Source organism: Lathyrus oleraceus, chromosome 5 (genome assembly GCF_024323335.1).
Source record: "Lathyrus oleraceus cultivar Zhongwan6 chromosome 5, CAAS_Psat_ZW6_1.0, whole genome shotgun sequence".
NCBI lineage: Eukaryota > Viridiplantae > Streptophyta > Magnoliopsida > Fabales > Fabaceae > Lathyrus > Lathyrus oleraceus.
The window spans coordinates 320,463,890-320,478,683 of record NC_066583.1 but is presented as its reverse complement, the minus strand read 5'-3'; the positions used below and the strand labels follow the sequence as shown (position 1 = coordinate 320,478,683).

Here is a 14,794-nt window from a genome sequence, read left to right as displayed (position 1 = left end):
TCTTTGTATGTTATCAAAATATGGATAGCTGGTACTAAATCTTACTTTCATCTTTAAACTAAAATTGTTATATGCAAGTGCATTAAGCTAGAAATAAGCAAATAAACTAAAACAACACCTATTTAATCACAATCTCAACCCTTAATTGCCACATGCTTAGAATTTCATGTTTATGAGCATAATGCTCTATTGCTATCTCTTTGTATTTGCATTAAGCTAACCTCTTCTGTACAATACAAACAAACCAATATACCAATTCAAAAAATTCTAATTCTAGTTTAAACATCCCTCAGTCGGAGCGAAGCAAGTTGGTTACATAGAAACTGCATTGGATCATCTTGTGGCAGATTGTGATTGGTTTGATAATTCAAATTAGTTGACCATTTCATCGGAAAATTATACCCGTTAGAACACCTGATTTTGCAGCATCTATGAATATCAACAGAATAATTCCTGAAGAAGATGTTAATATCCCTCACCATCTTGGATACCTCAGATAAGGGCAAAACATCCCAAATCTTCAAAACCTGAACATGATTTGAGTTTTCCTCAAGAATGTTAATGGTCCATACGAGATAAAGTAACTCATTGACTTTGCACAGCCCCAACAGTTGGGAAGAAGTGTCATCTACAACTCTGATATTTATATCCTGGTGAGGCTGATGCCATCCACTTGAAAGTAGCATCAGCAGCGAACATATTTTCTTGCAATCTTCGGTGCTCTTGATTCTTGCCATAGAGTTCAGAAAACTTTGATTGAAGTAAACCTGTAATTAGGATATATAGTCACAAGATTAAGAATACATGAAATTATGAAAATGATTAAGCTGCTTAAAAATCTTGAGAACACTTTTATCTGCTGCATCTGTCATAATGGTTAAAAAGCGGTTACGATTAGGAATTTTCTATACGGGATAAAAATGACAAATCCATGATTGACTAACTGCGAATTGCCTATGTAATTTAGACAAAAAAACGTGATTAAGGTCCAAATTGATGATGTGTATTCTACAAATAAGGATCGGAGGACAAGTAAATATTTTGACAAAGTTGTATATATGTAGGCAAATCAAGTCTAGTTGAATATGTTTAGTCTCTTTTGTTATGCTTCTTTTAGGGATATAACTTAAAGTGCTATGACATCTTTAATAATAAAATAAAACACTAACAATATCAAGCAGCATACCTTCCATCTCGCTTTTCTAAAGAGCAATGAATTTGTATTCAGTAGATCCCGGACTTGACCAAGATCAATCATGGCAGTAGCAATAAAATGAGACAACCTTTCATCCTCATCAGCACTATGAAAACACCCTCGACCTATAGCATCAACGACTAATACCTCCCAAATGGAGCCACTATTCATCAAAGTTTCACCATTACCTATAATCCAGAGGCAATACCTGTGAAAAGTACATTCATAATTTGAAAAAAGAAAATTAGAACAAATAGTGTGTACGATATCAGGGTACAGAACATACATTTAGGTGTCTGTTAGGACTATTAGTAAGAGTTAGTCAGTTAGTTAGGTCAGTTAAGCTGAGTCAGTTAGAGCATGTTGTTCCTAACTATAAGAGGGGAAGTTTAGAGTGAGAAAGTATCGTGTCATTTGAGAGGAAGCCGGGACCTTTGAACATGGGAACAAGTAATGAATCCCTTTCCTTGAAACTTTGGAGAGTTCTATCTTCATAAGTTGGGGAGATTTCCCCCATTTATTTCTACACATACCAGGCTCCTAACAGTGGTATTAGATTTAGAGCTCCCACCCAGGAAGTTCATCATGGCAAGCTCACAGACGGAGTCCAGAATAGAGGTTATAAAATCTATTGTAGAATATTGAAAGATGATTGCAAAAGTTCTTCTTGGGACTATTTCAGAGCACCGGTAATCAAAAGGATTCCGCCTACCATGATGTAAAATTCTAGGGAGCAAGCTGATAAGATGGAAAATGAAAGTCTGAAGAGCAGGAGTCAGGCGTGTTGTAATAGAGAACAAAGCAGTAAGATAGAAACACGGATAGCGGGAAAGACAAATAACACGAGAGATGAGATGGTGGGAGAACTTGATTAGTTAAGGAAGAGAAAGGAAAGAGTCAAAGTGCAACACAGAAGGGGGTTTGGGCTACAAAGGGAAAGTAGAAACTGAGGGAAGGATGATGTCCCATGTGGGTGCTGAATGAGGGGGGCATCATGTTGACTTGAACCGACATCAACCGTAGACTTGATAGTTGAGCAAGCTAGGCAACCCACTACCCTTGCCAGAACCACGAGACTCAAGCTTGTTCTATTAGGTAAGTCCAAATGGGTTGGGATGATTTCTATATTGGGTTGGGTATTATTAGTTGAGGAAGTTAGAGTGATTAATGGTTGTTAGTTAGAGTTCTGAGGAAAAACTATAAAGTGAGTGACAGAAGATTGGGATTACTCTAGATGGTTCAGATTGGTTGGTGGAATACATCCCAACTTTCGAAATCATGAAAGGAGCAACACCAGTTTATATTCATCTTCTTAACGTCCTCCTCGGTTTCATTAGTGATCAAGGTTAAAGAAAATTTCATCAACAAAATCATATATTTTCTTTTATTCTTCTTTTAATATGAATAAGCATCTACTTTTCACAGGTAACTGGCATGTTCAAAGGGATTTGGATTCCCTACATTCAGGAAATCCACAATCAAACAATCTGAACCATCTAGTCAGATTAGACCACGCACATTCCAACTTGGCATTTTGAATCAGAATTACAAAGTTGAAACATGAGTCATCCAATTCTGAACATCAGTCCAGACTCGCAACAGGGAAAACGTGCGATTCTTTGACTGCACAGGGGACCCGGATTTAATTCAAATGTGTAAGGAAATTTTGTCCCACAACTCTTGAGAAACCACATATTTTGGAAGAGGACAAGATCTTCTAGCACAAGATACGAAACTTTAGGTCAAACCCAGCTGGCTAATAAGGCGCGGTATTACGGTAATGGGCAGTTTCAAAAAATACAGATTGTTGCTGACAAAGGGTATGATGCTCGAAGTGGGTTATGGGCTGTGCAAATCCCCTCTGAAACATTCAAGCAAATACTACAAGCTGGTCTCGTTGACAAAAGGGATGAATCTTTTACTGAGTTGGTAGCAAAGGGTCTAAGTAGTTTCTTATTTCACATTTGTATTGCTCGGTGTCTGTCAGAGACCGGTTGTCAAGGAGTTAGTTAGGTTAGTTTGGCTTAGATAGTTGAAGCATATTGGCTATAAATAAGAGGAGAGGTTGAAACTTAAGAGAGAGAGACAGTGAATTCTAATTTTTTTATATGAAATTGGAGCTGTTAGTCAGAGAGGAGAAAACGGTTATGCATATGCAGTATTAAGGCATACTAGGTTCTTAACACATACCTTGCTCTTGTTAGAGAAACGTTAGTTCTTTGAATATTGGAAACGAATCCCATGACCCCCATGCTGTTATGTCTGACGGTGGATATTATTATCACGTCCTCTTCACCCCCTTGGAAACCATCAACAGTGGAAACCTTCACGGAAAAGCAGTTATTGACATCACCGCCAAACATTTTGTCAAGTGCATCTTGAATTGCAAAAACCTGAGCTTTATATGGTGATATGACACCAACACTAACAGTGTATTTTTTGGAAACTGATTCTGTAAAGATTCAATACATGGTAGAAAAATTATGGTTAACAATACAAATAAAGTAACTTATAACAAACATTTGTAACTCAATTGTTTGCTTTTACACTTCATATCTTACATTACATTACCTTTATAAAGGTCATGAACAATCCCAGACACCACAGCTACTTCCACCATATTTCTTCGGCTATTCCCTTCATCCAATTCATCTTCTCCAAAAGAAACATCTATGAAAGAGTATGACTTAAACATATCTGCACATAGAAAATGTTTCTCGTAGTTTCTATCTTTGACGCTTGAAGAATCCAAAAGTTGATTGTCATAGAACTGCATATTTGGAAATAAGCTAATGGATGGATGCATTCGATACTGAACATTGAGTAGGTGTTTTTTATGACCCAGAAGAGCAAGCCTTTCAAACAAACTTCTCCCAAATTTTGCCTTATCAGAAATCTGCACATTAGCAACAAAAAAATCCCAGGATGTTGAAAACTGCTCACAAATTTAACAAATGGACATGCTTGCATAGTTTAGAAGTCAGGAACTAACAAGAATGGAACGTACCTCACTTTTGACTAGTGCAGGCAATTGTTTCTCATCTCCAATAAGTACGACATGGCGAAGACCGGGAAGTTGTAGAGGTATATTTGACTCACATTCTTTGAGTTGGGCAGCTTCATCAATAACTAACATTTCTAGTCTACCAAACCCTTCTGCGTGCAGTCTAGAAGAGCTTGAAGCAGTACAAAATATCATGCGGGATGTTTTGAAACAAAAGCTTTTAATTGAATTTTCATCAAAAAAATCAGGAAGAATCAACAAATCTCGAAGAGATTTCAGTCTTTTAAGGCATTCTTTCCTGGTCATATCCAGCTTATACTGCCAAGTAGTGGAACTTAATTTACATTCATCAGTAAAAAACGTAGCAAGGGCAAGTTTAAATCCTTTATCAGTAACGGAATTGTTTGATAGTATCGTTGCAAGGACTTCGAGCCAATCAAGACATTCAAATAAACTTTTCACCACTCTTAACGAAACAAAAGAAGTTGGCAAATGAGTACACATTTGCACAGCAAATGTCCTCATCTGCATCCTGATGGAATTCAATTCTTTCTTGACAAACTCATGAAACGTCAATCTTTTTATTCCCTTCTCATGAAAAATACAATCCATCTTCTCTTGTTTGACATATTTACATCTGTTTCCCTCCTTAAAAAACAACCTGTTTTCTCTTAAAGTTTTATTAACTATCCTCTTCCACTCATTTTGCTTAGAAATATTTGGATCCTGGTAACAGATATTTTTTTTCTCCTGATTTGTTTGTTGATTTAAAATAGCAAGCACTTCCTTTTCTTCTTTCAAACAATCATCATCTATCTCATAATCCCTCTTTACCTCGGAATTCAAGTATTCAAGATACTGTTTTTCAGGGTTTTCAAGTAACCATATCATTAGTTCTAAATGATGTTTCCAACCAGACAAAGGTGCAAAGCATTTGGAAAGAATACTTACACGGTAATCAAGAAATATATCCAAAAGATCATCAAGATTGTCAATCCTCATCCGCTTTCTGTTACCAAATAATACTATGTCTCCAAGACCGTAAGTGAGATGATCAAGGGACTTCGTTACTAGCCTCAGAAACCGAGATGTCAATTCCAGTACTGCCACGTTAGTTGGGGCACAAGTAAGTGTTCTACATCTCCTCTTGAGAAGGGAAAATAATAATGAACTAGCCGTTTTAGTTTTCCCCGTTCCTGGAGGTCCCCAAATCAATTTCACTGTATTTTTATGAAAACATTCCCTTGCAGCTATACAACTTAAAACCCCCTCTTCCTGCGCATCATTCAAATCAAATGAGCGGATGACAGCACCAAGTTTTGATGTATCAAAAGAATACTTTTCACTAGAGAAACATTGAGCACAATTTTCTCCAACCTGTATTTAGATGAAACCATGTAAAGTATGTAAATGCATTGATCCAATCAATAAGGTTTCCATGAGTAGGTAAGGAATAAAAAATGGAGAAAATAATATGAAAATATCTAACTTCATATACAACTGAACAACCAAACAAAAGATAGGTATATTACAAGGTATAAATCACTGTTCTTACACCAGAATTAGGTTGGAAAAGTTGCTTAATGATATGGATGCTTGGGCCATCTGGATCTGAGTTTAATGCATTCCATATACGAATAAATGTTGTCATGTTGCAAAGATAGACACCAAAACCGTAGATATATGTGTCATCCTTTTGCCAGTGCTGTTCCAATTCAATGGGCTTTGAGGTTAGTATTTTAGCCTCATATACATCTTCAGTATCGTTCTTCTTTCTAACCCTTTTAATTGAAGCAATATTATAGGGACTTCCAGGCTTACTCAAGTCATCAAGGCACGTCGGTCTCCTATCAGTCAAAGCAATGAGTTGCCCCGTCTCAGGCTCAAAAATACTCCCATTTTCGTCACTATCCGCTACTGTTCTGATTTCAATCCTGTATAACAAGTTAAGTGGAGGCTCGTAATCGTTGGATAGTTCAATATCAGTTATTTCCCATGTTGGAGCTTTTGACACCATTTTTATGCTTGAGCATAACTCAGTGCGAGTTTCCTCAATAAGAGGAAAAATAAACGAGTCGAGATAGTGACTTCCTGATGAGAATGTTGTTGGAATTTGCCTCACCTTTTTAAAAGATATAAACAATTATACTTTTGAAGTTACTTCCAAAATGAAATGAACATTGAGCATACAAACAAGCAAGTTACAGATCACAGAGAAACGTCTAACTTATAGTCTATGCAAGTTGAAATAAATAAAAGTTCCTTTTTCAAACACAGTTAGTGTCATTATGTTGTTGTGTCAGGTGTATGTGTTCATCCTTCATAAGTTTTCAGTACAAGGGAATTACTCCGTACTCTAACACACGAGAGTTTGTAGGGTAGTTTACGGTTTTAAAATTGATTATTTCATCGTGCAAGCAAATATATGAGCATAAAAATAGCATATAAATTATAAATGGTGTCAAATTACTGCTACATCAACAGTACATTAAGTAACAACAATACATAAATATCGTATATGAAAGATGACAGGGTTAGTCAAGTGTCAAAAAAATCATACAAGTGTCCCAAAATAAGTTAGTCAAGTGTCCAAAAAGTCATACAAGATAGTCGAGACTCGTATAATACTCATGGTAGATAATTCTGACAAGTGTTTCATAAGAAATTGTTTTTTTCTTAAAAGGATTATTGAAGCAATATTTTCAAAAGAAAAATTAAATATATTAAATTTGATTAGAATATTTTTAAATTTACTCATAAATAAAGCTCAAATATATTATATATATTTGTGTCAGGATTGGCAATGTCAGTGTAGTATCGCAGTGTCAGTGTCGGAGTTCGGGCTTTGACAACAAAATTCATTAAGCATAGTTGGACAATCACATTATAGTTGGACAATCACATTATGAAGAAAAAAAATACAATCACGGATGAATGAAATTTGCAAGGTGAAATTCTGATAGTTCAAACTAGAAACAGTATATTAAAAATACTATTAAATACCATAAAATACAATCACATTAGTAAGAGTATATTAAAAATTGTAAAAATAGTAAGGAGTGAACCGACCTTATCTATAAGAAGCTCATCGTTGAGTATATCTTGAAGGGACCAAGAAAATACCAATCTAACCAAGTCGTTTTTACTCCGTTCCATCACTTGATTTACAGAGAAAATCCCGATGATCGGAGTTGAAGAAATCAACGGTGATGAGAAACCCCGGTGATCGGAGTTGAAGAAATCGACGGTGATGAAAAACAAGAGTGTGCAGGTGTGGTTGTTTTAGGAGGGAAGGAAAGAGCGGCAATGATATAGTTTTGGGGGTTTCATCTTATTCGTAGTCGTATACTCGTATGTAACCGCCGATCGCGACGTATTTAATTTTTAATTTAATTTTTTAATAATCATCATTACTAAATGATCATTATTAAAATTAGTTAGTATTAATTACATTTTGTTTTCTATTAAATAACCATTAGTACTAACTTTAAAATTAGTTATTATTAATTACATTTTTCTCTATTATTAATCACTTAATTATTATGATCTTCGACTTATTATTTTGTTGTTTTACTACTTATTGCTTTGTTATCTTAAATTATGCATAATCTTTGCTATTACTTTTATTCAATTTTTTTAAATTTCTATTTGTATTCAATTTTTAGTTATACAGTATTATTTAATTATTTATTAGAATATGTGGTTTTTTTCTATACTAATAATAAGGGAATTGTTTTACCCTTCATTTTTTTTTCCTTTACAAAGTATTAAATTATCGTATTTTTTTTTTATAAAAAATGCAATCAATATAAAAAAATCACAACAATATGATAGAAATTATTTATTAAAACTTTAATATTTATAAATGTTGATTTTTGTGTCTAATACACATTAAAGAGAATATTCTATAAACTATTTCTTAATTATATAATAGAATGAGATTAATAGTGTAAGTTGTATCTTTTATTATATAATAGAATTATGTGTGATATTCAAACACTGCAATTTTATTTAAATGTCTCTCGTTGGAATTTTTACCAATATACCCCTGTTTTTCAATTAATTTCCCAAAATAACCCACATTTCAAAAAAATTCCCAATCTACCCCACATGCATAAGGGAGGCGCCAATTGGATTGGCGCCCCCTCTTAAAAATTACAAGGAGGCGCCAATTGGATTGGCTAGGGCACCTGCCCTAGCCAATCCAATTGGCGCCTGTGTGTTATTTTTAAGAGGGGGCGCCAATCCAATTGGCGCCTCCCTTAAAAAAGCCTCAAATGAAAAAACTTCCAACATGAAAGTTGTAGATCTTTTCAAGACAATGAATTTGGATATAAATTTTGCAACATTTGGATTTTTTTTGAGAAAGTTATGGCCAGTTGAAGTTGGACTTCTGAGTTTTTCAACTGTTATCTGACCCATAATGTTTTGTATTATTGCATGTGTTTCTTTTACGAATATGAATTTTTGTCCAACATAACATTTGAAGTAGACATCTTAAATTTTGCAATGCACTTGGTCCCACCTCAAAATAATTAAAAATGAGTGAGTTAGGTCCCTGCGAACTTGACCCAAAATTAGGGTTTCTGTCAAAACAAGTGTATGTGAACTTTGCCAAAAGGGACCAACTTCAAGCCCTTTAGTATGAATGATAAAAGCCTCAAATGACAAAACCTTCAACATAAAAGTTGTATATCTTTTCAAGATAATGAATTTGGACTAAAGGTTTGCATCATTTGCAGCTTTTATGAGAAAGGTATGGGCACCTGAACTTGGACTCTTTGACATTATAACTGTTATCTGACCTATAATGTTTTGTATTATTGCATGTGTTTCTTTTAGGAATATGAATTTTTGTCCAACATAACATTTGAAGTAGACATCTTAAATTTTGCAATGCACTTGGTCCCACCTCAAAATAATTAAAAATGAGTGAGTTATGTCCCTGCGAACTTGACCCAAAATTAGGGTTTCTGTCAAAACAAGTGTATGTGAACTTTGCCAAAAGGGACCAACTTCAAGCCCTTTAGTATGAATGATAAAAGCCTCAAATGACAAAACCTTCAACATAAAAGTTGTATATCTTTTCAAGATAATGAATTTGGACTAAAGGTTTGCATCATTTGCAGCTTTTATGAGAAAGGTATGGGCACCTGAACTTGGACTCTTTGACATTATAACTGTTATCTGAGTCATAATGTTTTGTATTATTGCATGTGTTTCTTTTAGGAATATGAATTTTTGTCCAACATAACATTTGAAGTAGACATCTTAAATTTTGCAATGCACTTGGTCCCACCTCAAAATAATTAAAAATGAGTGAGTTATGTCCCTGCGAACTTGACCTAAAATTAGGGTTTCTGTCAAAACAAGTGTATGTGAACTTTGCCAAAAGGGACCAACTTCAAGCCCTTCAACATAACAATAACAAGTCCTTGAATTAGGGTTTTTGACTTATAAATTTTTGTTTTATGATATGTGTTTATTTAAGAATTATGAAAGAAACTTAATGTTTGGAGAATACACAAAGATAAATTTGACATAATACGAATTGATATTAATAAAATTTGGATTTTACACAATGAATCCTAATGGTGATGACCGGGATCACCTAACCGACCTCCGGTCCCACATCCTCTAGCTATCCTAACCCTTGGCCCTAACCCACGTTGACGATTCTGAACCGGTGTTTGTTCATCTGATGGTCCAGGAGCGTCATTACCGCCTACAGGAGAAGATCCGTTGAGGTATTGAGCCAACTCAGCATAGTCTTCAGTATTCAATGATGGTGTACCGGCGTAGCTGAGCTCATGACCCATGCCAGAGAAGTTGGGGTGTGGTTGACTCATGGATGGGCGACCAGGACGGTTGAAGGGGGACATGGGTGACAATGATGGGTCTAGGAAAGGTTGGAAAGGTTGTTGGGGTGTTTGGAAGAGATATGGTTGTGGGATGTTTTGGTATTGTGATGTTTGGGGTTCTTGGCTACGGTAGGTGATGGGGCGGTTAGTGTTTTGGGTAAGGCGACTTTGGTAGGGTGATGGTGTGGGTGCGAAGCGATGTTCGGTCGAAGGTTGATGGTCCATTTGTTGGTGGTGGTATGGGGGATGTTCTTGGTTTTGGGGTTGGGTGAATGGCATGTTTTGGTTGTATGTTTGTGTGTTTGTGGAACGGAAAGTTTGTCGGATAGGTGGTTGTGAGTAATTGGGCTGAGAATGTTGTTGGGGGTTAGATGTTGAGGCTTCTTGTGTGTAAGTTGTCTGGCGTGGGTCGTAGAGGTACATATCATCGGCGATGAATTGAAATCCAACTGATCTATACCAAGCCATATAAGTACGACTTGGTTTTACCTCATTTGGCATGACTGCGTCAGTTAAGACATGGTCATGACGGTGCTTCCACTTGCGACACTCTGATCTTGCGAATTGTTGCCAAGGGTTGAAGTTCCATTGGTCGTTCACTTTACGCATATGCCATTCTCCTAGGCTAGCTGGGGGATCTGGGATATTCTGGACCATACCAAACTGCAGCTTCACACGATCGGTGTTGTGCAGCTCCACTGTTGTGAACCGTATTATTGGTGTGCATGTTGTCCATACGGCTGCGTCTTCAGGGTTGATCTGATGCTCATGATCCATATTAAGGTATGGACGCCAAATGAACTGAAATGTTAAAGACAATAGGATTTAAATGAATGTAGAAAAAGTGAATATAATATGAAGAAATAATGTAATTATTTTGCTTACGTCTGCCGGTCGAAGGTGATCCAACAGGTTGCGATATTGAGTAATACAGTGTCTCGGACATCTGCTGTAATTCATACCGCGTGCCGACCATCTACACCAAAAAGTTAAAATAAATTAGTTATGGGTAATAAACTGTAAGGAAGGAAGTAAAGATATAGCAATTTAAACAACTTACTTTTTTGCATATGGAAAAGTGAAGGGGTTGCTATTGACCGGTGCTAGAGACGGTAGTCTTGACCATCCCCATGCTTGTAGCAAAACAGCACATCCAGAAAATGTAGAAGTATCTTTGTGGCAGTTTTTGCACAAAGAACTATAGAGATAGGCTAGACATGCGGATCCCCAACTATAACTACCTATTCTATCTATTTGTCTAAGTAAAGGTAAGTACATAATATGCATGCTAGAACCACTACCTTCGGGAAATAAAAAGGATCCTAGTAACAACATAATGTAACACCTAGTTTTAATGATTCGAGCTTCTTCGGTAGAATGCTCATCTAAATAAAAACTATTATAATATGACTTTAGGCGTGAAAGTAGTATACCTTGTCCCCTAGCATTATCATCTAACAAATCAACGTTTAAAAGCTCCATGCAAATTGAATTTGGAAAGTTGGTCTTACCATTAACAGCTTTGCCTTCAATTCGTAGTCCTAAAAGCATGTAGACGTCTTCTAACGTCACGGTACACTCACCGGTTGGAAACCAAAATGTGTGTGTCTCTGGCCTCCATCTTTCGCATAAGGCGAGAATGAATTTGTTATCTATAGACCAAGACATAATTTTGCTAAGGTGACCAAAACCGGCAAGTTCAACATAAGGTTGAATCAACGGGTCCATGTGGACAAATTCGTGGACTCGAGTGCGAAACCTTGAGACATCCTATAATAGAAATAATGTATGCTTTTTTAAGTCGGTATTTCAAAATAAAATGGGGTAGGTGGAGATGAAACATAAAAAAGAAGTATAAGAAAATACTTACGTATGTCGCGATGTTTGCAACTGTTCCTCTGTGTGCCTCGCCCATTGTGAGTAAAGACATATTGTTGGGGAGTTGGTGTAGATGAAAATGGAAGATTTTGTTGGAGATGAAATTGTAAAAGAAGTAATGGAGATGAAGTAGTGAGAAATGTAGATGAGGTAGTGAGAATGTTGGTGTGGAAGAATTGTTGAAGGAGTGGATCAATTTATAGGCAAATGGATGAGTGCATGAAAAAATGTGTTTGCATGGTGTCTCCACCTCATTTGGCGCCCATGTACATTATTTAGGAGGGGGCGCCATTCAAATTGGCGACACCCTAGGGCACATGCATGCAAGCCTAGTTCTGAATGCTTGGTTTCAAGGACTGACTAAGGGGGGCGCCATTCAAACTGGCGACCATGTGCAAGTCCTAAAGGTAGGCGCCAATCCAATTGGCGCCACCCTTTGCATGCTCAACACGTGGCATTGCTGTCTCCTGCATGCTGAACAATTCACTTATGGATGGCTTGCATGATTGACACATCTTCTCTGACCATCTTAGGTGTCCGACACGTGTCTGTCTTGTCTCCTGTATGCTGATGACTAGCTTCTTGATAGCTTGCCTGGCTGACACATCAACTCACACTGTCTTGCAGGATTGACACCTCATCTCTGACCGTCTTAGGTGTCCGACACGTGTCTGTCTTGTCTCCTGTATGTTGATGACTACCTACTTGATAGCTTGCATGACAGACACATTAATTCTTGACTACCTATCATGCTTGACACATCAACTCACACTGTCTTGCATGACAGACACCTCATCTCTGAACTAGCTAGCATGCTTGACACATCAAGTCACACTGTCTTGCATGACAGACACATCATCTCTGAAATTACTTGCATGCTTGACACGGTATCTCAGACTAGCTTCAATGTGAGACATTAATACCATCTATTTAAGTGTCTTACTATCACATTCATCTGCACTTGCAAAATACTTTTCATCTTCAAAATACTTTTCATCTTCACTCACTTTCATCTGCACTTGCAAAATACTTTTCATCTCCAAAATGTCATCTTCATCATTATACAGTATCAACGTTCACTGCAACGGTGAAAGTTTTGAGTCTGAGCTTCATGGTTTTTGTTTTAGAAACACTGATACCATTAGAGTTTCGATGAAGAGAAATGCAACCTTTTTGCATTTCAAAAAAAGAATACAATCCTTTATACAGGGAGGTATTGTGTCAAGGATGACATATCAGAATCCTATATTTTTTGAGAATGGTCAATGCAAGTTTTTCCCCCTAAAGATACGAGACGATGAAGATGTGCAAAGCATGTTTCTTAGTCATGAACATTCAGGCATGGATTCTATCGAGTTGTACATTACTTTACAACCATGTATACCGTCTCAACAGTCTCAAGTAACATATCAGGATCCAGCTGGTGGAGATGATGCAGATGATGCACAATGCTCAGATGAACTCAACCCAGAAGCAGAAGTAGAGGTCGACGTTGTTGATGAAGAAGAAGAGGAGACTGAGATACAGGTTGATCACATCCTGAATAACGACGATGAAGATGAGGGTCAACCACCACCAATACCTCCTACTCATGTCTATATTCCTCCTCAACATATGACAAATATGGATCTTCACGATGATGAAATGTCCGACAGTGTCTTCTACAATCCGTATCCGAGACCAGTAGGAGAATTAAAGGTGGGAGACATGTTTCGTACCAAAGAGGAATGTGTCTTGGCAATCAAAAAATATCACATGAACAACTTTGTTGACTTTACGGTTAAACGCACTGATTCAAGAAGGTATGTTATTGAATGTTGTAACATGCTATGTAAGTTTCGTTTAGCTGCATCTTACAAGAAGAGAAATGACTCTTGGGAGATCGCTTCAATAGACCCACCACACAGTTGCGTCGCAACAACCGTTGCACAAGATCACCGTCAACTGAGCACAGCATTGATTTGTCGAGACATTCTGCCATTGGTAAACAAAGACCCATCAGTGAAGGTGAGTATAATTATATCACATATCCGAACAACATATAATTATACTCCATCTTACAAGAAAGCATGGATTGCAAGGACAAAGGCTGTTGAGCAGGTTTTCGGCAACTGGGAGGACTCATTCAAAGAATTACCACGATTTTTATGGGCACTAAAAACTTATGTCCCAGGAACCGTGGCAATTCTGGAGACAGTGCCAGCAATGATGCCAGACGGAACCTGTGCTACAGGTAATAGAATATTCCACCGTCTCTTTTGGGCATTTGACCCTTGCATCAAAGGTTTCGCATTCTGCAAACCTCTCCTGCAAATTGATGGCACTTGGTTATACGGAAAATACAAGGGTACGTTGCTCATGGCAGTTGCACAAGACGGTAACAACAATGTATTTCCCGTTGCCTTTGCTCTTGTTGAAGGTGAAACAGCTGCTGGATGGGGTTTCTTTCTTCGACATCTCAGAACGCATGTCGCACCACAAGCCAATCTATGTCTGATTTCTGATAGACATGCTGCCATCGAAAGTGCCTACAACAACCATGAAAACGGATGGCATGATCCTCCTTCTACACATGTCTACTGTATCAGACACATAGCACAAAACTTCATGCGTGCTATAAAAGATAAGAATCTTCGCAAGAAGGTGGTGAATGCTGGGTATGCGTTAACTCAACCGTCTTTTCAATATTATCGTGATGAGATTCGACTGTCTAATGAAGACGCGGGGAGATGGATAAATAACATCCCAGTAGAGCAGTGGACAAGAGCATTTGACGGTGGTTGTCGATGGGGCCACATGACAACAAACATTGTGGAATGCATGAACGGGGTTTTTAAAGGAATACGAAACCTGCCG

The 14,794-nt window shown here is 37.2% G+C and overlaps 1 protein-coding gene across 2 annotated transcripts; it reads right to left on the bottom strand.

Moving 5' to 3' along the window:
- Window positions 1-29: 29 nt before the first annotated feature.
- Window positions 30-7,551, bottom strand: LOC127084308 (uncharacterized). Of its 2 annotated transcripts, XM_051024729.1 has the most exons (8): window positions 7,269-7,551; window positions 5,755-6,321; window positions 5,151-5,576; window positions 4,203-5,057; window positions 3,767-4,091; window positions 3,386-3,647; window positions 1,187-1,403; window positions 30-767 (listed from the first exon to the last, which is right to left on the bottom strand). In XM_051024729.1, the coding sequence occupies exons 1-8, from the start codon at window positions 7,353-7,355 to the stop codon at window positions 279-281; spliced, it is 3,228 nt and encodes a 1,075-aa protein (XP_050880686.1). In that variant the 5' UTR covers window positions 7,356-7,551; the 3' UTR covers window positions 30-278. The 2 variants fall into 2 exon arrangements, with proteins under 2 accessions (XP_050880686.1, XP_050880685.1); XM_051024728.1 differs by having other exon boundaries at window positions 4,203-5,576.
- Between the last annotated feature and the right edge of the window lie 7,243 nt (window positions 7,552-14,794).